The 27,520-nt window shown below is 35.7% G+C and overlaps 1 protein-coding gene across 5 annotated transcripts in view; it reads left to right on the top strand.

The window, feature by feature from the left end:
* Positions 1 to 25,040, top strand: part of Znf638 (zinc finger protein 638) — a 78,638-nt gene extending 53,598 nt beyond the window's left edge. For 4 of the 5 annotated variants that reach the window (XM_013035788.1, XM_013035787.1, XM_013035789.1 and 1 more), the window contains 12 exons: positions 740 to 868; positions 2,156 to 2,197; positions 2,997 to 3,131; positions 4,914 to 5,039; positions 11,048 to 11,085; positions 15,424 to 16,624; positions 17,295 to 17,360; positions 18,185 to 19,127; positions 20,466 to 20,570; positions 21,709 to 21,801; positions 22,537 to 22,655; positions 24,726 to 25,040. In XM_013035788.1, the coding sequence (XP_012891242.1) occupies positions 740 to 868; positions 2,156 to 2,197; positions 2,997 to 3,131; positions 4,914 to 5,039; positions 11,048 to 11,085; positions 15,424 to 16,624; positions 17,295 to 17,360; positions 18,185 to 19,127; positions 20,466 to 20,570; positions 21,709 to 21,801; positions 22,537 to 22,655; positions 24,726 to 24,791 (3,063 nt within the window). In that variant the 3' untranslated portion in view covers positions 24,792 to 25,040. The remainder of the gene's footprint in view (positions 1 to 739; positions 869 to 2,155; positions 2,198 to 2,996; positions 3,132 to 4,913; positions 5,040 to 11,047; positions 11,086 to 15,423; positions 16,625 to 17,294; positions 17,361 to 18,184; positions 19,128 to 20,465; positions 20,571 to 21,708; positions 21,802 to 22,536; positions 22,656 to 24,725) is intronic. The other variant, XM_013035791.1, reaches the window with a different exon arrangement.
* The last annotated feature ends 2,480 nt before the right edge of the window (positions 25,041 to 27,520 follow it).

Genomic DNA, 27,520 nt, shown 5'->3' on the forward strand with positions numbered 1-27,520 from the left:
ATAGTTTCATTTAAAGGATCTTGAAAAGTTCAGATCAGACCTTGAAAAGTTTTTCTGTAAAATGGAAAAAGGAGTTTATGTCTACATTATGTTAGAGCATATTAAAAATTCAATAAAATTGGCAAATAGGGATAATTTAATAGACCTACAGTTACATACACAGGTACTGATGATTTCTATCAAATGTGTAGAAGAACGTTTAACCTATTATCTGGATAAGAAAATATATACAGCCACATTTCTTTTTTTTAAATCTTCTCTAAGTCTTTTATTTAAAAATCCACATCTATTAATATTAGTTTTCTTTGGGGGGGGGGGCGTCTGGTCATGGGGCCTGAACTCAGGGCCTGGGCACTGTCCTCAGCTCTTTAGCTCAAGGCTAGCGCTCTACCACTTGAGCCACAGCGCCACTTCCGGCTTTTTTTCTTTTTGCTTTATGTGATGCTGGGGAATCGAACCCAGGGCCTCATGCATGCAAAGCAAGCGCTCTACCACTGGGCCACCTTCCCAGCCCTACAGCCACATTTCTTTAATTTTTTCTCACATTTTCACTTTAACAATCATTACATTTATTTATTGAAGAAATACTCATAAAATGTCTGTTATATTCTGGGTACTGATAGAGAGCTAAGGATGCAGTAAGAAAATTTTTTTGCTGCCAAGTTGTTTTAAGTCATTTTACTTTGAAATATTAAGTATTTTCAAGAAAATAAGGTTCTTTTACTTTCTATTTTTAAAGGCATATATAGAAATAAATAGAAAATCTGCAGATTCTATGGTAAAATTTTATACTTGCTTCCCAATGTCCATGGATGGAAATCAACTCTCGATAAGTATGGCTCCTGAAAGCATGAATATAAAAGATGAGGTAAATCATAGATTTTGAGCTTCATTTTTATTAGATCTTTCAAAATGTTTTAATCAAATTCATTATGCTACTTAGTTTTCTTCTTTTGGTTACGTGTTGTTATCTAGCTTTTCCTCTCTCTGTAGTAAATCACTGTCTCCTATTTGTGATTTACTTTCATATTGAGGAAATTCTATGTCTTAGGTTTGTTGGATTGGAAAATAGTTGAAAAGTGTTTGAAAATTCAGTCATCCAAACAGGGATCCTGAACGTTACATCAAGTTTTTGTTTCTCTCATTTCTCACATTTTTTTCCCTCATTAGATGTCATCTATCTTAACTGTTTAAAGATGTTCCCTCTACTATTGCTATCATCTCAAGTTTTCACTAGAGAATAGTTGAACTCTTCCACCTTCAGTTTTTCTTTTTTCTTTTGGTCGGTCATGGGGCTTGAACTCTGGGCCTGGGTGCTGTCCCTCAGTTCTTCAGCTCAAGGCTAGCGCTCTACTTGAGCCACAGCACATTTCCCCACCTTCAGTTTTGTCACCTTCATGTCCTTTCTCTACAAAGCCATGAGACAGACATAAAATTGAGTCTGTTCAGATTCAGCTTCATCTGAAAAAAATCCTTTAATACTTTAATAAAGAAATACTTTAATGTTAATTATATGAGATATAATGAAATATAGAATCTCTAGAGGGAAGGAGGAAATATAGATAATTTGGAAAAGCTTTTCAGAATCACTGTTAACTTGATGTACTAGGTGGTATTGTTTTACACATGTATCAAAGAGAGTTGAAGAGCCATAGTCTCACACAATAATGGTCGTGTCTACCTCTATACACAGACTTCTATTAGGTATCCTATGGCAACTTTGACATTCTTTTTATAAACATGTCACTTTGGGTATAATTAAGCAGCAGCAAATCATTATGCTATTTTTTATTTTCCTGAGTCTCTTGTTCTTCATTCCCTATTTTCTCTCTTTAATTAAATTTTATTGTTTAAGTTATCTTCTTTCTGAATTGTCTCTTAATGCTTAAATATTATTTTGAACATCCTCTCTAAATGGCACTCACTGCCTTAGACATTTTACCAAGGGAGTAGGAAGAATTAAATTGTATAGATAGGGTGAAACTTCAGTAACATTCAGAAAGAAAGTTTTCAAAAAGGTCAAACTTTTGATGCCTCATTTTATGAAATACTAGGTGGTATATGTTTGTATATGTTATTATATTACAAATCTTAACTAAGTATATAATTAAGAAATCACTTCTGTCTTTAACTTTTATTTGTTTTGGCATTTTAGGAAGCTCTGTTTATAAATTTGATCAAAGAAAGTGACCCAGAGGTAAGTTTTACATTTAAATACTGTTGCTAACTTGTTTAATTGGAATACTGATTAATTGTTCACCTTTTAGGAATTAAAAACATAGTAATTTTAACATTGAGGTAGTAGAGATATGAGATGGATCTTCTTGGTTAAAAAAAAAAAAAGAAATAAAGGGGTTTTTTGGTAGTCCCTGATGTAAAAAAAAAAGAAATTCCCATATGCTGGGTTGAACCATCAGTAGCCAAGTAGGTCATTATCCATCTGGGGGATGGTTTTGGGTAAACATGAACTCTGGGACTGGGCTTTGTCCCTTAGTTCTTCAACTTCCAGCACTCTACCACTTGAGCCACAGCTCCACTTGCGGTTTTCTGAGTGTTTTATTGGAAATAAGAGGCTAATGCCTGGGCTGGCTTTGAACCATGATCCTCAGATCTCAGCCTCCTGAGTACCTAGGATTACAGGTGTGAGCCACCAATGGCCTGGCTTAGTGTGTGTGTGTGTGTGTGTGTGTGTGTGTGTGTGTGTGTGTGTGTGTGTGTGTATTAATTGATTACTCATATTTAAAATTGAGATTTCACTGTTGGACTGGAATGTAGCTCAGTGATAGAGTGTTTATCTAGTAAGAACCCTGAGTTTGATCCTCAGCAATAGAGAGGGATGAAAAAGAAAAAAAAAAAAAGCTATTTCCATCCACAGTATCATTTTCTCACTCTTAAAAGAAGACATGATCTGGCTTCATCAATATTAAATTGCTATTAATCTGTATTTTACAGTTAAATGCTACAACTTTTTTCTATGCTCTCAAAAAAAAATACAGGTAGATGTTGATAAAATATGGAGCCGGTTTGTACATCTTGATAATTTGCCAGAAGATGGACTTCATTGTGTACTTTGTGTTGGGCTCCAGTTTGGAAAAGTGAACCACCATGTATTTATGAATAATAAAAACAAGGTAACAAGTTCTTTTCTTGAAATCCTTGATGTTATGTCGAGACTATATTACTGAATTCTGAATTGTGGTCTATTTAACTTGTGAATTGAAGCATCAATAAACATTATTTAACCACTTAACAGAGTTATGATAAACCAAAATATTTTCTCCTGAATTCTCATAAGAAAGAAGAGATATCTCTGTTTAGAATAAATAAGATTATTCACACATGAGAAAACGTAGTGCCAAGAGCATTATGTTTCTGGGAAATTTAGACATAAGTGCATTTGTCTGTTACTTAACTAATTTTGTGATCTTATTAGCAGAGTTGTTTTAAAGTTTCTTCTACATATAAAACACACAGAGTTTTATTTGTATGAGAAGTATAAACAAAATATTTCATGGTTTAGCTTCTGTCTTCAAAGTTAAAAATTAAGCATGGTTTAATATACTTCAGCTATATGATCATTAAAATTATATTTTTGTTTTTGTTTATTGGAGAGAGTGTCACTGTAGCCTTGGCTGGCCTCAAAATTTATCCTTCTGTCTCCGCCTACTGAGTAGTATATTAAAATCATGTACCATTAGACCCAACTTAAAATTAGAATTTGATTAACAATGTATTACTTACATAGTAAGGATTCCATATCAGTTCATTTATGTTAGGGCTGGGAAGGTGGCCTTTCATGCCTGAGGCCCTGGGTTCGATTCCTCAGCACCACATAAGAAAAAAAAAAGCCAGAAGTGGCACTGTGGCTCAAGTGGTAGAGCGCTAGCCTTGAGCTAAAGAGCTGAGGGACAGCACCCAGGCCCAGAGTTCAGTCCCCAGGACCAGACCAAAAAAAAAAAAGCTGCTACCAAAGTTAATTTATGTTACAAAGGAAAACTATTTAATATGCTTATGATACATCAATTGTATTTGTTTTGTTTTGTTTTTTTGTCAGTAGTGGGACTTGAACTCTGGGCCTGGGGACTGTCCCTCAGCTCTTCAGCTCAAGGCAAGCACTCTACCACTTGAACCACAGTGCCACTTTCCATCAATTGTATTTGTTACTATAGAAATGGGATCATAGAGTATGGAATGTAGGATATAGATGACGTGTAGGAATTTTGAACCTTTCTTCAGTCTTTTTTTTTTTAAGCCTATCCTTTTGTTTTGCCTTTCCTGTACAATGAATGCTCTTAGGATTTAAATTCTTGTTCTCTTTCAAATAAGGATTAATTATGCCTTTGTAATCCTATGTGTCTGAAATCTGAAAGAAAAAATATTCAATTTTTTTAACTTAAGCAACAAATTTTTATTGTGAAATACACAAATTTTACAATTTGTAAAACAAATTTACCATTTTAACTATGTTGTAATACAATTTAATGGTAATTAGTGCCATCATCCATTTCCAGAACTTTTATATGTCCTCAGCTTAGGCTTCTTGCCTCTCCAACATTAACCTCCCTACTAACTCTCTCCCAAACCATCAACCAATATTCTACTTCTGTTTCTGTGAAGGTGAATACTATAGATACTGAAAAATGTGGAATTAGATTTTCCATTTTAAGGCTAAAGAATATTGTATAGAATATACCTTATTTTTAAAATTGATTTATCTGTTGATAGTTGGGTCACTTCTAGTTCTTGGCTATTGGAAATCATGCTTCTTTGAATATGAATGTACAAATAGATGTTTGAATCCCTTCAGTTTTTAAAGAATTGAAAATTCAAAATTGAAAGCTATATATTGCTGGCTCATACACCAATTCTTCTTTAAAGTTTTCAGGATCTAATCAGACTTTTATTCTCTCTAGGCCATTCTTCAGTTGGAAAGCCCTGAATCTGCTCAGTCAATGTATAGCTTTCTGAAACAAAATCCACAAAGCATAGGTGATCGTGTATTGACCTGTACATTGTCTCCAAAGGTTGACTCATCAGAAGTAAGATTTTCTTTTTTTTATTATTATTATTATTTTTTTTTTTTGTCATAAGGCTTGAACATGGGGCCTGGGCACTGTCTCTGAGCACTGTCCCTGAGCTCTTTTGCTCAAGGTTAGTGCTATGCCACTTTGAGCCACAGCTCTACTTCTGGTTTTTGAGTGGTTAATTAAAGGTTTAAGACTCATGGGGACTTTTCTGCCCTGGGTGGCTTCAAACTGCCATCCTCAGATCTTAGCCTCTTAAGTAGCTAGGATTACAGGTATGAGCCACTGAGGCCTGGCCAGGGTTTGCTTTTTAGGTCAGGTTTTTGTTTTTTGGAAAATAAAAAAAAAGTATAAATGTCTTTCTAAAACTGAAAAGACATATTCTGGATTTAATTTGGAGACTTATTTTCAGATAGTATCAAGCTAAATTATTTTAGATTTTTTTTTTTCTTTTAAAAGCATGTTGTGTGGGACTGGGAAGATGGCTCAGTGGTAGAGTGCTTGCCTTGTATGCATGAGGCCCTGGGTTTGATTCCTCAGCACCACATAAGCAGAAAAAGCTGGAAGTGGTGCTGTGGCTCAAGTAGTAGAGTGCTAGCCTTGAGCTAAAGAGCTGAGGGACAGTGCCCAGGCCCAGAGTTCAGGCCCCAAGACCAACACCGCCTCCCCCCCGTCCAAAAAAAAGCATTTGTGTAATCACTGTTGCAATTTTCATCATTTACAGAGCAATATAAATTTTTCTAGAATAAATTGAGATAACTGAAAAATGTGACATTGCCATTGTATTACTTATTGACTGTTTCTGTGATATCAAGGTTGCTTTGAGTCCATTGTTGCTGTTTCCTGGGAGAAAAATGGTTTGTAGTTTCATTATAATCATTTTTTTACATGTTCTTAGTTTACATAATAGTATATGGCAGTAATTTAGGAAAGTTCTGAATAATCTACCTTAGAATTAAATTTAGATTCATGTATTTTTTTTTTCTATTTTTGCTTGAATTCTGGGTTTGAGTGCTGTCCCTCAGCTCTTCAGCTCAAGGCTAGCGCTCTACCACTTGAACCACAGCACCACTTCTGGTTTTCTGGTGGTTTATTGGAAATAAGAGTCTCATGGACTTTCCTGCCCAGGCTGGCTTTGAACTGTGATCCTCAGATTTCAGCCTTCTGAGTAGCTAGGATTACAGGTGTTAGCCACCAGTGCCTGGCTCATGTGTTGTTCTTATTGTCCTATTTTATACCAATAGCAGGCAGTAAATAATAGGGCCTTGTATTTAGTTTAATTTTCATAAAATCTTGGTTGGTGAACAAACATTCAACCATCTAAAAGAAATTTAAAATACTTGTAAGTAAGTACATACCGCATATAAAATGTCAAGTGGTTAAAACTTCTTTGAAAACAAATCAAGTTCAGGAGAGAACAAGTATGATGGGTGAGGTGTATGTGTGTATGTGTGTATTTTTAGAGTGGTTAATTATAGCCCCTCTGCAGAAGAGTTATTTGATGGACTTGAAGGTAATAAGAAATCAAGTTCTACAGATACATCACTGAAAAGGGGATTTTAGTAGAAAAGGAAAAGGACTTAGGGATATATGTGATAATTAAAGAATTTCTAAAGATAATCAGTACGTCTGGTCATGTGAACAATATTTTATCTTGGCTTAGGACATATTAGAGTGCTCAGTGGTATTTTTCAATATTTACATTATGTCTAGTTGTACAAAGGGGTCACCATTCAGCAAGCCAGTTTATAAGTACAATGCATCTTGATTGATGTCATTCCTTTCATCATTTCTCCCCTATCTCTCCCAGCTCAACCTATCTCCTCAGTTATCCTAATTAATTTTGGTTGTTATTATTTTGTGGGTTTTTGTTTGTTTGTTTTTGCCAATCCTGGGGCTTGAACTCAGGGCCTGGGCACTGTCCCTGAGCTTCTTTTTGCTCAAGCTAGTACTCTACCACTTGATCCACAGTGCCACTTCCGATTCTTTCTGCTTGTGTGGTACAGAGGACTTGAACTCAAGGCTTCATGCATGCTAGGCAAGCCCTGTCCCACTAAGCCACCGTCCCAGCCCAGTTTTCCTACTTTTGTAGGACATACTTTGAATTTTATGACTACATTCTCCCTCCTTCTTCTCTTCATGTAAAGGTCATTGGTTTCTTTCTTCCTTTTTTAAATTAGATCAATTTTTAAATTTTAAAATTTAAAAAGGTGAGGTACAGAGGGTTTACAGTTAACATCTGTCAACATAGTGTCTGGTATCATTGCTGCATTTGTTCACCTCTTGTTCCATCATTTCTGTGCCCCCTTTACCTTCCCAAAGACAGATTAAAAATGAACAAAAAAGACAAAAGGGAAAGAAAACAAAAAACAACAAAGAAAAATTCCTCTTGTTTCCATTTTCTGGAGTTCCTTTTGATAAATGCTATTTTATATAATCAGATGCTTATAGCTATTGCACCTTTGTGATCATCTCCTAAGAATATCCTCCTTTGGACTGTGTGAATGCCTAGAGGCCTATATAAGTTATTGTGTCCTAATATAGTCATTTAAAATAACATTCAGTGTGTTTACTTGTAGATTTATAGACACATTCTAGTTACCACAAATAAGGGAAACCCACCTGTGTTTCTTTGGATCTGGCTTATTTCACTTAGCACAATTTTTTCCAAGTTTTTCCATTTCCTTATGAATGGTACAATATCATTCTTTCTGATGGATTAATAATATTCCATTGTGTCTATATACCACAATTTCTTGATCCATTTGTTCACAGAGGGGCAACTGGTTTGTTTCCGTATCTTGGCTATGTAAACAGGGCTACAATAAACATGGTTGTGCTGGTAGCTTTATTGAGGTGATTTTTGTGTTTTATTGGATAAATGCCCAGGAGTGGAAATGCAAGGTCATAGGGAAGCTTGATCTAAGGAACATTGTCTTATTATTTATTTTTTCAATTTATGATGTCCTATAGTTTTGTAGAAATTCACTCCTATACTGATTTTGTATGTGCTATATTTCATTAAAATTTTCTGAGACTACTCTAGCATCGAATTAGGTTGTCTGAACTATCTTCAGCCAATCTTGTATGCTTATGGATTTTTATATGCTTTTTCATTCCTGTGCATGGTTCTTGGTTTTGTTTTTCCTTAGTAACTTGGGAAGCAAATTAGCCAATATAGGTATATATTATAGATCTTCTATCAGACACCTGTTCTCTTAACAGATCTCTCATTTAGTGAAAGCCCGTTACTGTTTATAAATACTGTCATCAATGGGACTTAACTTCTTTAACTTCTACTGTACCATTAAGATTGAGACTAGATTTCCCATCAGATACTCTAGTAAAGGAAGCCTTTACTCTATGGGTTTTTTTTTTGTTTGTTGTTTTGTGTGTCTTTGTCTGTAGGGCTTGAACTCTGGACCTGGGTGCTATCCCTCAGCTCTTTAGCTCAAGACAAGCTCAAGAGCCACTTCTGGTTTTCTGGTGGTTAGTTGGCGATAAGAGGCTCATGGACTTTCCTTTCTGGGCTGGCTCTAAACCGTGATCCTCAGATCTCAGACTCTGGAGTAGCTAGCATTACAGAGTGAGCTATGGACACCCGGCAGAACTAGAATCCTTTCTAGGAGCATTATTCTGCTTTTAATTTGAATCTTTCTGGAAACAAAGTTTTAATCCAGAGGACACATGATTCCACAAAAAAAAGACCTCTTTAGTGTTTGCTATTTAATATTTATTTTACTTAATTTACTTTATTGTTATTATAAGAGTGATATACAGATGGATTACAATTACATGAGTTAGGTAATGAGTACTTTTCCTTTCCTATTGTGTCTTCTGTTCCCTCATTCTCTCCCAGTCCCTGTCTCCACCCACGAGTTGTATACTTCACTTTCATCAGTGTCCAGTGAGCTCCATTACTGCACTTTTTCACCCCTTTTTTCTCAAGTTCTGTGCCCTCCCCACCCACCTTCCCAAAGATATGCACATGAATATGCCATACATAAGGTAAGGAAGACAGAATCATCAAAAATTTAAATTTAAGGGCTGGGAAGGTGGCTCAGTGGTATAGCACTTGCCTTGCATGCAAGAGGCTCTGGGTTCGATTCCTCAGCACCACATAAGCAAAAGAAAAAAGCCAGAAGTGGTGCTGTGGCTCAAGTGGTAGAGCGCTAGCCTTGAGCTGAAGAGCTGAGGGACAGCGCCCAGGCCTCGAGTTCAGGCCCCACGACCGGACCCCTCCCCCTCCCCGCAAAAAAAAAAAGCCTTTTATTATATCTTAGAGTTTGTTTCAGTATGTAAATTATTTTATATACATATCAAGAGGCACTTAGTCAGTGCACCTTTGTGTTTCTCTCTTGAGTATCCTCTTGGTCTCACTGTGTGTGAGTAAGTAGAATTCCTGTACAATTTTCGTATCCCAGTGCATTTTAGATGTATCATCTTCTGCATATCAGAGAAAACAGGGGCCATTTGTCTCTCTGAGCTTAGCTTACTTCACCTAACATGATTTGTTCTTGTTCCATCCATTTCCTTGCAAATGAGATTATTCTTTCTAACGGCTATGTAAAATTCAACTGTGTATAAGGTACCACATTTTTTGGATCCACTCATCTATTGAGGGACATCTGGGCTGTTTCCATATCTCGGTTTTGCAACAACAAACATGGATGTGCAGGTGTCCTTATATCCTGGCTCATGATGTTTGGGGTAGATCCCCAGGAGTGGTATGACTGGGTTATAGGAAGGAAGATCGATGGTTAGTTTTTTGAGGAACCTCCAGACTGCCATCCAGAGTGGTTATACTAGTTTATATTCCCACCAACAGTGCAGTAGGGTTCCTTTTTTCCCACATCCCCTGCCAACGTTAATGTTGTTTAAATTCACACTTTTGGCCCATCTTACTGGAATGAGATGGAATCTGAATTGTTTTGATTCACATTTTCTTATGCCTAAGCATTTCTTCATGTGTTTCTTTGCCTTTCTTATCTCTTCTTCTAAGAAGGCTCTCCTTAGCTCCCTTGCTCATTTAATGATTGGTTTATTAGGTTTGGGAGGGATTAGTTTCTTGAGCTCCTTGTATATATTGGGTATTAATTCTTTGTCTGATATATTGCTAGCAAAGATCTTTTTCCAGTGTCTTGGCTATCTTTCCAGTTTAGTGACTATATTCTTAACTGTGCAGAAACTTCTTATTTTGATGTAGTCCCACTCTCAGGTCTCTCTCCTAACCTGGGACTCTATTCAAGAAGTTTCTGCCTGTGCCTACAGTTCTAATATTTCTTCTATGCTCTCTAGCAGTAGTTTCAAAGTTTTGGGACTGACATTGAGGTCTTTGATCCACATTGAATTGCTATTAGTGCATGGTGACAAACAGAGATCCACTTTTAATTTTCTGCATAAATATTTAATATTTCAAAGGGATTACTGTTCTAGATTACTTTTCTAGTGGTAATATATGTTTGAGTCAAAGGGTTTTTTTTTGTTGTTTGAAATGAAGTCTTGAGAATTGCCCAGGTGGTCACAAACTTATGTGCTCAGGGGATCTGCTTACCTAAATCTCCCAGGTAGCTAGGACTCTTTAGACATAAAACCATACCCTGCTGAATAAGACATTTAAAAAAATCTATCTTATAAATAGAAATCTTTTAAACATAATTCCACAAAGAACATATTGGTATTTCTTTCAGGTTCGTTAGTTTTTATAAGCAAATGATGCTATTTCCAGCCTTTTGAAGTATAAAACATTTCTTACTTATATCAATATAAGTAAACTTTCTTAATTGTTTTATCATTTTTTATATAACCCATTGTTAGCAGTCTGTAATGAGAAAAATTTTCTAGAACCTAGTAATTACATGGACATTGAAAACTAGCTTCTTTCATATACTTTAAAGATGGTGGTCTTTTTTTCTTTTGCTTCTTTTTTATCTTATATTTTCATTGAAAACCATAGAATTGAGGGGTTAAATATTGAAAATAGAGAAAAATAACCTCTAATAAAAATATTAATTGTATTGCAGGCTCAAACTGAGAAAGACCCAGAACTAGGAAAAGAACGGTATGTTTTCTTAAGTTTGCTAACAATATTCAGTAGTTACTGAATTTTATTTCCACATTTTGCAGTACTTGTTTTCATTGTAACAAAATATTCTTAACTTGTATTCATTTTGTCTACTATGAGTTTATTGTCCTTTTGGAGGGGTGTGGACAAGAAGGGTTCTTGTTTTCCTAGAGATTTTATTTGCTGCTGTTTGCTTTTTTTATATATACTATTTAAGTATTTATGATCATTCAGTGAAAGTACATGAATAAACAGTTTGAATGAAAGGTGGATCTATTATGTATAAAATCTTTTGCAAAGCCCCTTAAAAAATTGAAATTCATAATCAATAGTATAAATTTTTGTTAGATTTTCCTATTCCAAAGGTTTAAAAGCAAAAGTAAATTTAAAATTTTTATTAAGCTAAAGCACAAATAATTTTCAGTGTATATTTTGTTATAGTTTTAGAACAGCTGTGTGAAGAAAGAATATTTGTCCAAAAGTAATTTTTATATACTACTTTGTATTAAAGGATGAAACTTGATACTCAGGCTGCTCAAACTAGTTTTTCCACACACTTGTTTGCCCTGCCCGTACAGTACATCTTCTATTTAACACTTACTCATTCTGATAGTCACTACTTGTCTTCACGAATAACCACCTTTTACTGCTTTTCATTATGTTTCATTTTTTTTTTTTTTGGTCCAGTCATGGGGCCTGAACTCTGGGCCTGGGCGCTGTCCCTCAGCTCTTCAGCTCAAGGCTAGCGCTCTACCACTTGAGCCACAGCGCCACTTCCGGCTTTTTTCTTTTTGCTTATGTGGTGCTGAGGAATCGAACCCAGGGCCTCAGGCATGCAAGGCAAGCGCTCTACCACTGAGCCACCTTCCCAGCCCCTGCTTTTCATTATGAATCATTGGTTTAGAATATTGCTTTCACTAATTGATCTCTGCTGCTTGATAGTCTACATTGTAATATCATGTAAGTTTGAAATACCAGTTTGAATATGCTTAGAGATAAAAAGTATTTATTTGATGCACCAGCTTCAAGATGCCAGTAAACCAGAATGCCTTACAGGTTTTTCTTCTTCATAATGGATTTTTTTTTCACAAAATCAGAGTATTCTAGACGACAAAGATGATTATGAGTACATTAAAATATTTGTTACTTGTAAGCAGTAGATGTGTTGTGTCAGCACTTTTTTTTTTTTTTTTTTTTTGCTGGTTGTGGGGCTTGAACTGTGGGCTTTGAGCACTGTCCCTGAGCTCTTCAGCTCAAAGCTAGTGCTCTACCACTTGAGCCACAGTGCCACTTCTGGCTTTTTCTGTTTATGTAGTCCTGAGGAATCAAACCCAGCGCCGCATGCATGCAAGGCGAGCACTCTACCACTGAGCCACCTTCTTAGCCCCTTAGCACATTTTTAAAAATTCAAACTAATGATATATACATAGGAAATAATACCACTAACTGTTTTCTATGAAAATCCACAGGATGCTTAATAAGAGCAATGCTACTTTAGAGACCTACAGTTTGGCAATAGTATCTGGCCAGAAAGTACATAGGTTCTCCCATTTTCTGTATTTTATTTGGCAGAGTCTTTTTATAAAGTCTGTAAGAAAAGTTTGTAGCAATAGCAATTGGTCATCATTTTCATTTCATTGTTTAAATTTATTTTTCTTGTAAAAATCAGATGTATTTAACAAATTTGGCTAATTTAAAAAATTCTAGAATTGATGGCGTTTAAGTTCTCATTTTGCTACCAGTCTTTTCTGATCTCTATAACATCACAAAAAATGACATTTCTTTTGGAGTAAAATGATACCAAGAAAATACCAATATTTATTCATTATGAGTATGACCCTTCATTTATAATTAATGTAAACTATGTGCAGAGATTTCTATTTAGAGAAAATCTTGCATTCATAATTTAACAATAACCTACATTGTATCTCTCCTTCCCCCCTTATGATAAAAAGTACTGTTTCTATGAGATCTCAGCCTCCTGAGTAGCAAGGAGTACAGTACCAACAGGGCTTGAGCACTGTCTCTGAGCTCTTTTGTTCAAGACTTGTGCTTTAGCACTTTGAGCCACAATTCCACTGAATAATAACATTTTAATTTACAAACTTTCAATATAGTACCAGGAAGACTCTTGATATATCCTTGAGCCAGCTCAAAAAGATTTCCATAATTTTCCCCCCATCATCATAGATGTTCTTTTAGGGTTAATATACAATTTGATAATGAGGTAGGAATATGCTTTTCTATTGGAAATGAGTCTTGGAATTTAAAAATAAAAGCTGTAATTTGAAAAATAGCCATTTAACTACTGAAAATGTTACTGCACAATTGTTTCTTGGTCATAGTTGTGCTTGGCCACAAATTTTATTGTAGTTTCAAGAATTTGGAACACTTACAAAACCCTCCGGAGCCCTGTGCCACTTGTAATCCTAGCTACTCATGAGATTGGGAATTGAAATTTGAGGTCACAACAGGCATAAAAATTAGAGAAATCTCTTCTCAATACATAGTTGACTGCAAAGACACATACCTGTCATCCACAGGGTACATGGAAGGTTGAGATTAGAAGGATCACAATATAATTTTAATTAAAAAGTACCAGGTATCCTGGGCAGAAATATTTACGAGACTGCCATTTTTGTGGAGGAAGCTGGAAGCAGTATCCAGCACACATCTGTTTTCACAGCAACACTGGAAAGCCAAAAAGTAGCTAGATTAAGATTGAACACTGAACCCTGAGTGGAAATGAGACCTATCCTAAAAATAACCAGTGAAACATAAGGATAAAACATGGTTCTGGAGTATCTCACCAATTTAGCATGCAAGCCTGAGGTCCTGAGTTCAAATCACAGTACTTTACAGGCAAAAATCAGCTTTTGGGTATTTTCCATATAAAAGATGTAAATCATTTCAAATTAAAGCATTTTCAGCATACAAAGTATAGCTCACATAGTAAGTAGGATGCATATTATTACTTAGATTCTCTTACTATTCAGCTTAAACTCCATGAACTTACTGCCATCACAACTTTTATATATAGTAGGTGTTTCTCCAATGTGGTAGAGAAATAGAAGCCTTCACTTCTTCAGCCTTGGGGGAGAACCAGTTTATTGGCTCAAATAACTAGACTGATGTAGTACCACATTTACCAAAGTTTCTGAAATATAATTAACATCTCAGTACAGAGGTATACATCATCTTGTAGTGTTAACCAAAAGATACATAGACATCCTTTGGGAAGCATGTTAAAGAGATAGCCCATTCTCTCTTTCCTTGAAACAGTGGGGGAAAGGTCAATATTTTTTACTTTGAGATATTGATATGGTACAGTCACTTCAGTTATCTTCCTCCAACCTGCTTCAAACTTTGTGTGAATGTACTTATTAAACTTACATTGATAATCTACTGAACATTGTCTTCAGAAGCTATTATTTTCTATGATAACCCCTTATCCGTGGAACATTAATATCAAAGCAATTGTGTTTGTAGTAAGGTAATTCTATTAGTTTCACTTCTAACTTTAAAATCTCCAGGGCTAGGAAGTGGCGTTGTAGCTCAAGTGGTAGAGCGCTCGCCTTGAGCTGAAGAGCTGAGGGAGGCCCAGAGTTCAAGCCCCACGACCGACAAAAAAAAAAAATATATATATATATATCTAGGGCTGGGAAGGTGGCTCAGTGGTAGAGTGCTTGCCTTGCATGCATGGGGCCCTGGGTTCCATTCCTCAGCACTACATAAGCAAAAAGAAAAAGTGGCACTGTGGCTCAAGTGGTAGAGCGCTAGCCTTGAGCTGAAGAGCTGAAGGACAGTGCCCAGGCCCAGAGTTCAGGCCCCACAGCTGGACCCCCCAAAAAAATCTCCAGTAGTCATTTTGATAGTTTTAAAGAAAACTATCGATTAAAACATCATCATTAATAAATACAGTTCTTAAGAAACTAAAAATAAATCTGTCTTCTATCAAAAAAAGGAAAGTGATGTGGTTGAATGTGGCATTTTCTCCTTACTAGTTTCTTTTTATATTCTTTTTACATAAAGTTCACATACAATATTTTAAATTTCAACGCATGGTTTTATTGTAGAATAGTAGATACTTGAAATTTTTCAATAGCTATTGTTTGGATGAATTGAGAAATCTTCAGTGAAATGGAAGGTCTTTTAAATTTTTACATTATTGACATATTTACATCAGAATATCTTAAGCAATTTAGTGCTGATTGGGAAATCTATTTCCCAGTGCTTATTACTTATACATTAGGAGGTCTTTACCATTAACATTAGTAGAGTTATTTATAAAGATTGAATTCTCATTATGGTTTGTTTGTTTTTAAATACTTTTAGCCTTGACTTGAAAAATAGTCCGGTTGGCCAGAGTGATGTGCAAACAGCATCTGCTAGTCCCTCTGTTAAACTTAATGAGGTTGAAGAAGTAACTTCTTCCAGTATTCAAACGGAAACTTTGGGACAACAGGAAGAAGTGGTTAAGGAAGAACCTGAAAAGGCACTGTGTGACTTTGACTTTTCTCTTGAAAAATTGGAAATTGAAACTCAAGGAGAGCTCAACATAGAAATTCCTCTTGTAGCATCCACTCCAGCCAGTATTGAATTATTCACTGAAAATATAGAAGAGTCTGCCTTAAATCAGCAAGTATGTGACAATGACTTTGAGAAGCAAGAAGCAGACATTACAAATCCTGAAACAGAATTGTCAGTATCTGAAAACAAATCTATAGAAGATAAAAACATCCAGAGAATTCTTGAGGAATCTTCATTTGCAGCAAAAGGGTTTTTTTTTGGAATTAAACAGGCTGTGGTAGAAGATACAGCTGAAGTGAACAAACCTGAAATGGTTTCAGACGTAGTAAAATCTACAATTTCAATGCCAGGAATTTGTACTGAGGAAGAGAAGGTAGTGAGTAAAAAGGGTACTTCTGAAAAAAGTAACGTGGATGAAAAGGAGGCGAATGAATTTAAAGACAAGGAAACCAGAGTGGATATGCAGATAGGATCAGAGAAAGCTGGAAAGAATGAAGCTAGGATGGTTGCAGAAAAATTGGAAAAAATTATGGCAGCAACGAAAGAAAAGCCTGAAGAAAATGCTCTGATCAAAGTATGCCCAAATAAAGGAGTGGGTCAGACCAATAAGCCTGATGAAACTGGTAAAACTAGTATGCTGACTGTATCAAATGTATCTAGCACTAAATCAACCATCAAGGCTGCAACTATGATCTGTTCTAGGGCAAAAACTACAACAACTGAAAATCAGAAAAGTTTAATAAAATCTGTGTTCAGAGGTCAAATAAATGCTGAAAAGAAACTTTCACCAAAGGAATTTGGGCTATTTAAAAGTGCCAGATCATGCTGGGTAGAAAACAGCAGTAAATTTAAACCTACTCAGAGTGATGTTACCATAGGAGGTGGTGGAAGGATCTCAGCACTGCAAAGCAAGGATTCTAAACTGGATTACAAGAACATAACAATGCAGTCTCAGGAAACAGAGGGTAGACCTTCTGTCATGAAAGGAGATGACAACAATAATAAGGTGAGGAGAAAAAAGGATGCCTTTAAAGTGGTTCTGTCATGCTTAGCTCTGTTGCCATAGCTGTGGAATAGGTATATACCAACTTCCATATCTCTTTCTTAAACTTTCATAACAGTTTCTTAAACAGTCTATTGACTTAAACCATTATACATTGGGAGTATCATGCTCAGAGTTTATATTAATAGTTTTGGAAGTGGTATTGTGGCTCAAGAGGTAGAGGGTGCTCTCCTTGAGCTGAAGAGCACAGGGACAGCGCCCAAGCCCAGAGTTCAAGCCCCACGACCGACCAAAAAAAAAAAAAAATAGGCAAATTAATTGGCTTGGAAACACTACTTGATCGGAAATGTAACTGTAGATCAAAGGTAAAATTTGGTTGGAAATAAAATTGTGGTTAAAACCTTTAGCACTTTTAAGTTGAACCTTCCTTTATTAATTATTAGTTCACTGATGTCCTAAGTAAAGCATTGTGGGTATAGGGAAAGAAAGATCTGTAAACTGTAACTTAACTGCAACTTTTAGACTACTTGTAACTCTTAAATGATTATTGGCTTCATTTTGTATATTTGTATAATAATAGTTTTATATATGCTCTGTCAATATTCTCTTTCTCTGAATATTAATAACGTGATTGTAAATTCTGTTTTTCTGTATTTCTTACTTAATATTTTAGGCCTTCGCTGGGCAAAACACTAAGAATTCTAAAAGCACTACTGGTAGAAGTTACAAATTTAAAGAGGTAAAAAATAATCAACTAACACTAATCCATCATTTCCATCCTCTCATAGCAGAGCTCATTTCTCTTGTATTCCCATGTGTCACATCATAGTTAATGCATATGTTTAGAGAGTGAATGATACAAAGGGATAGAAATGGAGTGTTTCATATTGACACTATCACTAATTGCACCACTGATTCATTTATTTTATCTTTAAGTAGGCTTAAACTTTATTATAATATGTACTAGTAATTGAGTATTGATAGCATACTAACTAGGAACCTTGCACAGATTTTATTTTCTTTACTGTAGGTACCTTTTTTCATATTATGGATAGTTGTTTTTAAACAGTTATATTAGCTTATAATAAGACTTAGTAATAATTTTTTCAGGTAACTTTCTCAAATTTTAAACTATATCTTATTGTATAAGTTAAAATATGTATTATCAATCAATGATTAATTATACAATCTAGGTAGCAATTTACTTTCTAGAAGTCCAGTGAGACTCTGGAATATTTGTCAGATATTTAACAGGAAACAGTAAATTTATGTTGTTTTGACCAGGGCTTGCTTTATATTTTTGTACCAATACAGTTCAAAATATTTGGGAAATGATTATAATCTTGTTAATATAGAAATAGAATTTGATTGTGAATACCTGTGGTATTTACATTGAAGCATAACTAATTTGTAGAACTTTCAAATGTAATTTTAGTCCTTAGGAAACTACTTTGCAGTGAAGTTCACAGAAAAATGATCCACATGCACATTTATTTTGACTATTTAGAACCTATCCAATGGTCGGTAGTTGTTCACAACACTGTTGATTTTTAATTCCAACAGGAAATACTATTTTCATTTAATTTGGACGAATATGTTACTGTGGATGAAGTTATAGAAGAAGCGAATCCTTCTCAAGCCAAGCAAAATCCTTTAAAAGGACAAAGGAAAGATACTCTCAAAACTACTCCTTCCTCTGAACTTAACTTAAAAAAGAAAAAAGTAAAACCTTCTATTTCTCCCAATGTTGAGGGAGGCTTATCTTTTGTAACATTGGATGAGATTGGGGAAGAGGAAGATGCAGCTGCACAAGCACTAGTCACTGTAGATGAAGTAACTGATGAAGAACTAAACATGGAAGAAATGGTAAAACATTCAAATTCACTTCTTACATTAGATGAATTAGTTGATCAAGATGATTGTGTTTCCCACAGTGAATCAAAAGATGTTACTGTTCTGTCAGTGGCTGAAGAGCGAGATCTTCTTAAACAGGAACACTTGGTAACTGTGGATGAAATTGGAGAAGTAGAAGAGCTACCTTTAAATGAATCAGCAGACATAACTTTTGGTACTTCAAATACTAAAGGAGATGAAGGAAGTGCTGTAAGGGATTCCATTGGGTTCATTTCTTCTCAGATGCCTGAAGATCCTTGTGCTTTAGTTACTGTAGATGAAATACAGGATGATGGCAGTGATTTGCATTTAGTGACTTTGGATGAAGTAACTGAAGAGGATGAAGACTCATTAGCCGATTTTAACAACCTTAAAGAAGAGCTCAATTTTGTTACTGTAGATGAAATTGGAGAAGAAGAAGAAGGAGACCATGATTCAAAAGTTGAGTTAGCACAGAGCAAAAATGACTGTTCTACAGATAAAAAAGGAGAAAGAAAGAAGAGAGTTGCCAGCACAAAGAAGACAAAACTTGAAGCCTTGTCCCAAATGGGTCCAGTAAATGAGAATGTGATAGAAGAAGATCCGAAAACTATGAATGAAAGACACTTAGCAGGTAGAAAATTGAAAATGGTAGTTTTCCTATTTTATAAGAGTATTACATTTATTTAATTTGAAAATATATATTGAAGCATTAGCAGTAATTTCACTCGTCAAAATTTCTTAAACTTTCTAGGTGCCTGGCTTACACCTGTAATTCTAGTTACTCAGAGGCTGAGCTCTGAGAATCATGGTGTGAGACCCAAAAGCCAGAAAAGGAGCTGTGGCTCAAGTGGTAGAGCACTAGCCTTTAGCAAAAAAGGTCAGGGACAGTACCAGATCCTGAGTTCAAGCCCCAGGATGCTCCCCCCCCTCTCTTTCTATCTCCCCCTTCCCCTCTCTCTCTCCATCTCTCTCTCTCTCTCTCTCTCTCACACACACACACACACACACACACAAAATTCTTAAGCCAGTAAATGGACAAGTATAGCCAGTATTTTGCACCAAAATGTGTATAATAGTTTCACAAGTTTCTCTTAGTTACCAGGTAAAAGTTGTTCCAAGTTATTCCTCAAGAAAAGATGACAAAGCTAAGAAGACTAACAGAATTAGAATTGAAATAAAAATGATATATTTGCCGAGCACTAGTGGCTCCTGCCTATAATCCTAGCCACTTAGGAGGCTGAGATCTGAGGATTGTGGTTCAAAGCCATCCTGAGCAGGAAAGTTTTTCATACTCTTAGCTCCAATAAACTACTCAGAAAAGGCTGGAACTAGCTCTATGGCTCAAGTGGTAGAGCTCTAGCCTTGAATAGGGAGATTTAGGGACAGAGCCTCCTCGGCCCTGAGTTCTAGTCTCAGGACCAGCAAAAAAAAAAAAAAAATTGTATATTTGTATTGTGGAGAAAACAGCTTTTTAGAGAGAGTATGGTCATACCCTGCTACATCCCAATTTTTGCTTAAACTTAGGAATTACAGTAGGTGCTAATATTTTCATAGAATAGAATAATAGAGAAAAATTTGAGCCAACTAAGAATAAAATATTAGTATAAATTATTAACCTTCTGGGACAAATTTTAAAAAAGGACAAAATAATCAGTGTACAATGAATAAGAAAGATAAATAGAAAGTTTTTTACTAAATTGAATATTTTTAATAGAATTCTTTTAAGAAATAGGTTTACCTACCTGACAGTGATACACACCTATAATCCCAAGACTGGAAGGTAGAAAAAGGAGGATTGTGAGTTCAAGGCTTGGCTACATGGGGAGACTGTCTCTAAAACACACACAGAATTTTCTTCCCAAATTTGGATATTGTTTGCACCAAAATAAGATACTGAAATTGTTATTTAGTTAATTTAATATGCTTAATTTTAAATGCCAGATCAATAAATTAGACTTTCTCTTTAAAGCTAAAACAACAATGAAGAGAGTTAGAATTGGAAAGGCACAGCCCTCACAAAAAGTTGCTGCGGCAGAACCAGCAAAGACTGAAGAGGTCATCCAGATTAGTGAAGGTAAAGAGGATTCTTGGGGTGGGAAGAGAATTACATATTATGGAATGGTGGTAAAGGTTTCAAAGGTTACAATAGGAAAATTGAGCAAGTGTGAGAAAGGGTAGGCTTGTACTTATTAAGCCCAGATAAAATTTTTATTTTCATAATTGAGATATTGGACGTGGGTGCTAAGACATAAAGATAGTCTGGTCCTGTTGCTGTATCACATCTAAAACATTTATTAGCTAGCTTAATTATTTGTGACATTATGTCACAAATTTGTGTCATAGCCTCCATCTGATATTATTGGTAGTAAAACGTTAAAAATAGGTAAAAGAAAAGTGCACAGTTTTTATTCTCAAATTTATTGATTCTGAGAGGTGAGGGAAAAAAAATGAACTGCCCAGTGTGTTTTAAACAGCACTGCCCTGTAAGGGAGTCATTTTTCACCATTCTCTTAGTAACACCCATCTTGTCTAAGGAAAAGCGATCAACTATGATTGTTTGAATCAATTCTAAGAAGCTCTTTGAATCCAGCAGAGGTTAGGCTCTCAGTATGGCTTGCCAGTCTGAGGACTCCCTTTTTGGTTTCCTAACAAAGAATACTCCTTGATCAAGTCAGCAGACTTGAAGTTTACATTTTCCAGTTCCTTGCACATATAACCCAGTTCTAGTTTTCTTACTAGGAAAACCCCTTAACCTTAGAATCCCCCTTAATGCCAAGAAATACATCTGGAACTGTGTATTTTTGCACCTTGGTTTCTCAAATTGACCTGGCTACAGTTTACTTTCCTGGACTTTAATATTTGTAATTTCATTGTGACTTTTATCTTAAGCTATCCATTTAAGCTGTGTTTTCTGGATTGGAAGATTGTCAGAACAGAATATCAGAATTACATTTTGCTGTGTCCTTTTCCCCTAATCAACCTAGTGGCTTTCATATACATGTTAACTGCTGGTAACTATAGAAACTTGACTTGTTACCTTTAAATTCTTTCTGAAACTATATACATAAATAAAATTTTGTTTAGCCCTATAATCCTAAGTCTTTTAGTCTTAAGTTAATCTTTGAAGATAAGGATTATCCAATATAACTGCACAAAATTTGTAAATTAATTTTCAAATAATTTTTTTCCCTGAAAAAAAATTTAATGACTAGTTAATAAAGAATCTGAATTAAAGGATTCAGAACCAGATCAAAAACGCAGGAAGATTGAAGATGACAAATCAGTGGCACCTGATGTCCCTGAAGGTAAAGTAAAAAAGATGTTTTTTTCTTATCTTTGTGAAATAAAAAATTAGCACAATAGTATGTTGTTTATGTAAATAATATGTAAATAACCTTGCTTGGCATTTTACAGATAGCTTGTTTTTTTTGCAGTCTGGCAAAGTTATTTTTATTGTAGGATAAATCTCCTTTTTTTGTTTTTGTTACTTTCATTGGTGTTTGAGTGAGAATTGAGTTAAACTTGCTTAATCAGAAACCCCTGAACATGCTGAAAGCTTAGATAGCAAACTTTTTATGCCATTTAACATGAACAGAGGGGAACCTTATTCATTTATACATCATATTCCATAAGCAGATAGTTGCCCAGTATTCTGCTTTTTTTTTTTTACTCTTTTACTTTTACCCGGGTATTCCTAAGATCTTAGTCTGAATGTTCATAAGTCTAAAATAAGAATATTGTCAGATTTTTATCCAGTGATTTGCTAGTTTGAAGGATAATCAAGACAGTTCTTTGTTATTTGAAGATTCTCCGTGGAAAATCTATTCAGCTTGCAGTATAGCAGTGCAGTGGCATTTTTTTCTTTTCTTGGAGACTTTGAAATATTATTAGAATTTTAAGTTGTTTTATGACATGTTAGTTTTGTGATCCCAGCATGTGTTGTATTTACTTAATAAGTTTGTCCTGTTTTGAAAATTGGTTTATATAATTTTTGCTAAACTGTTGTTTTCCTTTCTCTTCTTTCTCCTCTTGTCTCCTAGACTTAGATTTTCTTGTACCTAAGGCTGGATTCTTTTGTCCAATTTGCTCCCTCTTCTACTCAGGTGAAAAAGCAATGACAAATCACTGTAAGAGTATACGTCATAAGCAAAATACAGAGGTAATTTTTAAAATGTTTTTTAATCAGAAAATTTTTCAGGTGCTATTATTTTGTAGCTGAATTATTTATCAGCCAAAAGTGCCTATTTTTCCTTTTGTAAATCTAAGGTCTTATTTTTGTCCTTTACTTGCTAATAATTTCTAGCCTTTACACCTTTCCTTTAACAGTAACTTATGCCAGAGTAGCTCATTACAGATAAGTAGTTTCATATTTCACTCTATTAGACTAATAATATGTGTTAAACTGATTATCTTGCTGACCTGTTAAGAAGTCAGTCATCTGTTTGTTAGCATATTAAAAAAATTCTGCTTATTTATTTCCCTAAACTGACTTAATCAGAAAATCTTTGTTTATAGGTTTAGAATGTTTTGCTCTAGAGAATTATGAGTGGTTGTGGTTGAAACAATGGTTCTAATTCTTGAATATCTAAAGATTGCTTTATTTATCCTCTGGATTGAATTTGAAGGATACAGATACTTAACCTTTATTGAACTATTATGCGCTAAAAGCTTATTTATCCCCAAATCCACTTTAACAGTTTTGTGTTACCATTCCAGTTTTAAAGTTGATGACACAGACTTAAGGTTAGGTTTCTAAACTCAAGATCACATGGTTCATTAGTATCTGAACCCAGTTTTAATTTGTACTAGGCCTAATCCCATCCACATTTTGCTATGCTTCCTGTGTCTTTAACCTGGTTGATCAGGTCTTGATTTTCCACTTACAGTCTTCCAGCAGCTTTATGTGGCATTTGGAATTATCTTTAAACTGATAAGATTCAGTTTTGCTTCTCTAAACTTCATTTCTTTTTAACGTCAGCTTTTCCAGTTCTTTGTTCTAGAGTCTCCATCCTGCTTTTCCATCTCTATATGTGCCTTTGCCACCTCCTTCCCACAACCCTATTTGTATGACCAATTCTTCATCTTTTTCTTCTCAACTCAGATATTAACTTCTCAGAAGTGGCTGTAAAAAGAACCTAGTAGTCTGGGATATAGCTCAATGACAAAACACTTGCCTAGCAAATGCAACGTCCTGGGTTCAAAAAAAAGAAAGAAATGACACACAAAAAAATACAGTTAAAAAATGGCCAGGCACCAGTGGCTCACACCTGTAATCCTAGCTACTCAGGAGGCTGAGATCTGAGGATCACCATTAAAAGCCAGCCCTGGCAGCAAAGTCTATGAGGTTCTTTTTTTTTTTTAAGTCTGGTTATGGGGCCTGAACTCTGGGTCTGGGTGCTGTCCCTCAACTCTTCAGCTCGAGGGCTAGCGCTCTACCACTTGAGCCACAGCGCCACTTCTGGCTTTTTTCTTTTTGCTTATGTGGTGCTGAGGAATGGAACCCAGGGCCTCATGCATGCAAGGCAAGCGCTCTACCACTGAGCCACCTTCCCAGCCTGTCTATGAGATTCTTATCTCCAGCTAACCACCAGAAAACTGAAGGTAGTGCTGTGGCATTAGGCTGAAGAGCTGAGGGACAGTGCCCAGGCCCAGAGTTCAAGCCCCACGACCAACCAAGAAGGAAAAAGAAGGGCCTAACTCTTATGTTACAACCTCAAAGAGGTCAACCCAATTTTAGAGCCTATATTTAAGTTGTATTTTTTGTGGTGCTACATGCTACAAAGTTTACTCAGGACCCCATACATAATAGGAAAGTACTCTATTTCTGAGCTATACTGTAGCACAATTCTTTGGTGGTAGTGATTATAATTTTAGAAGTGTTTGCTACTGCCTATCCAAAATTACCTTGTTTATTTTTCTCTTTTCTCACTAAGTATAAGCTCCATGGTTATAAAAATCTATCTTATTTCCTATTGAATCCTTAAGGTGGATTCAGTGATAAGTTGATAGAATATGACATGATACACTAACCAAAATGTTTGGTGTATCATAAAGTATCGGAAAGCTGATGAATGAAAGGAAGGAATGTTAATAAAAAGGCACTGTATTTCTGATATTTTGTGTTTTGGGATCAGGCTCTTTTAAATTATAAATATAACATTGGGTTTGCATATATATATAGTAAAACAACATCTAATAAGTTTTTCATATTGCTTATTGCTTTTAACAGAAGTTCATGGCCAAGCAAAGAAAGGAAAAGGAACCGAATGAGGCTGAAGAAAGAAGTTCTAGGTGACTGAAGGAAAGAAAGAATTCATTAGTAATTCCTATAGGGTCCAGTTAATTTGTGTATTTTTGTTATCACTTACTTTGTAATCTTTGTTTCAGAACAAGTAGTCATGTTGTACAAATTTCTGATTGACCTTGATGTAGAAAGACTGATGGGTAAAAGTATGATGGGTTTGATTTTTATATCAAATCATCAGGTATGGAAAAATATCTTTGTAGAAGTGTTAAAATAAATGTTTCTACGGTATATTTAAAATACTTCATTTTTGTGGTTGATATATTAATGACTTGATTGCCTCTGATTGCTACAACCCTTGGAATTTAGACAATTTGAGAATTCTTCATGTATTTATTACTCAGTCATGACATTTCAGTCATTCATTTCTAAAGATCAGAGGTTTCTTAAAATACTCAGTTTTTCTGGGTAAAATCAGATTATGTTTAGTTGGTCCAGGTAAGTTTTAGTAAAACATTGCTTGACTTTCAGGTGTGTTTGGAAGATGGGATTTGGGGATTGTGATGGTTTTTGTTTTCTGCTTCTGTCAACTCTGTATTTTTACTAGGGTCCATTCAAAGTAGCATTTGCAAAGTACAGTATTTGCTTGAATTTATTTCCTGTTAACTATCAGAAAGGCTTTTTTCTTAACATGATCTGTAGTTCCATCCATTTTCCAGCAAATAACATAATTATTTCATATTTTTTGGTTGAATAATACTACATTGTATATGTATACTACATTTTATTTATTGACTAATGGGCATCTAGGCTAATTTCATATTTGGGCTATTTTTGGGGGGGGGTCTGGTCATGGGGCCAGAACTCTGGGCCTGGGCCCTATCCCTCAGTTCTTCAGCTCAAGGCTAGCACTCTACCACTTGAGCCACAGCGCCACTTCCAGCTTTTTTCTTATTGCTTATGTGGTGCTAAGGAATTGAACCCAGGACCTCAAGCATGCAAGGCAAGCACGCTACCACTGAGCCATCTTCCCAGCCCTATTTGGGCTATTTTGAATAGTGAGTGTGCAGGTACTTTGACTTTGTTTGTTGACTTACAATACTTTGGATGTAATCTCCACAAGTACTATAGCAGAACTGTTTAATACTTCTATTTTTAGCTGTTAAAGGAATCTCCATGATGATTTCCATAGTGACTAGACTAATTTTACATTCCCACCAATGTATAAGGGTCTCTCTTTTTCCCTTCAACCAGAATTTTTTGTTTTCTCATTGTTTTCTTTTTTTTTTCGGGTTGGTCGTGGGGCCTGAACTCTGGGCCTGGGCGCTGTCCCTCAGCTCTTCAGCTCAAGGCTAGCGCTCTACCACTTGAGCCACAATGCCACTTCTGGCTTTTTTCTTTTTGTTTATGTGGTGCTGAGGAATCAAACCCAGGGCCTCATGCATGCAAGGCAAGCACTCTACCACTGAGCCACCTTCCCAGCCCCCTTGATTTTGTATTCTGATACTTTGGTAAAGTTTTTTTTTTTTTATCAGATTTAAGAATTTTGTTGGTAGTCTTAAATATCCTGTAAGTATAGAATCATATGTAGATATTATGCATATATATGCAAATAGGGAGAACTGGAGTTCCTTTCCTATTTGTATTCATCTTGCTGCAGCTAAGAAATTTAGTACTAGATTGTATAAGGATATAGAGAGTAAACACCCTTGTCTCATTCCTGACTTTAAAGAAAATGGTTTCAGTTTTTCTCTATTTAAGATAATATTGACTAAAGGTTTATCACATATAGCCTTATTGTGCCTGTATTCAGATCTCATCTGAAGAACATGGTCTGAAGCCAGCCTGGACAGGAAGGTCTCCATTTAACCACCATAAAGCCAGAAGTGGAGCTGTGACCCAAGTGGTAGAATGCTAACCTTGAGCAAAAGCACTCAGGGTCAGCTGGGCTCTGGTGGCTCATACCTGTAATCATAGCTACACATCTGAAGATTGTGGTTCAGAGAAATCCAGGCAGGATGTCCATGAGACCCTTATCTCTAATTAAGCAAAAAAAGGAAACTCCAGAAGTGAAGCTGTGGGTCAAATCAAGTGGTAGAGCACTAGCCTACTAGTGCTCAAGAACAGTGCCCAGACTCTGAGTTCAAGTTCCAGGACTGGGGGCTGGGAAGGTGACTCAGTGGTAGAGTGCTTGCCTTGCATGCATGAGGCCATGGGTTCGATTCCTCAGCACCACATAAGCAAACAGAAAAAAGCCGGAAGTGGCGCTGTGGCTCAAGTGGTAGAGTGCTAGCCTTGAGCTGAAGAGCTGAGGGACAGCGCCCAGGCCCAGAGTTCAGGCCTCATGACCGGACCAAAAAAAAAAAAAATTCCAGGACTGGCACCAAAAACAGCAACAATAACAAAAAAAAGAACAGTACTTTTTCAATTTGGAATCATTTTTTTACTACCATCTGGATTCATACCAAGTCTCGTTTATTTGGATTTTTTAGAGGTTATATTTTTAATTTTCTTTATATAATGTATTTTATGTTTTCTGAAGTTAAATTTGCAAAACAAGGCATATTCAAAGTAACTTAGCTTCTTTCCCCTAATCTGTATGGCCCCCTTTGCCTATAAGAGGTACCTTTGTTAGTTTTGTGATTTTTTTTTAAGAGCAGAAAAGGAGGGGGTGGGGTTCTTAGCCAATTTTGGGATTTGACCTCAGACCTGGGCGTTGTCTCTATACCACTTGAGCCTTAGTTCCACTTCTGGAGTTTTGGGTAATTTATTGGAGATAA

This window comes from Dipodomys ordii, unplaced genomic scaffold, assembly GCF_000151885.1.
Source record: "Dipodomys ordii isolate 6190 unplaced genomic scaffold, Dord_2.0 Scaffold220, whole genome shotgun sequence".
NCBI classification, from domain to species: Eukaryota; Metazoa; Chordata; class Mammalia; order Rodentia; family Heteromyidae; genus Dipodomys; species Dipodomys ordii.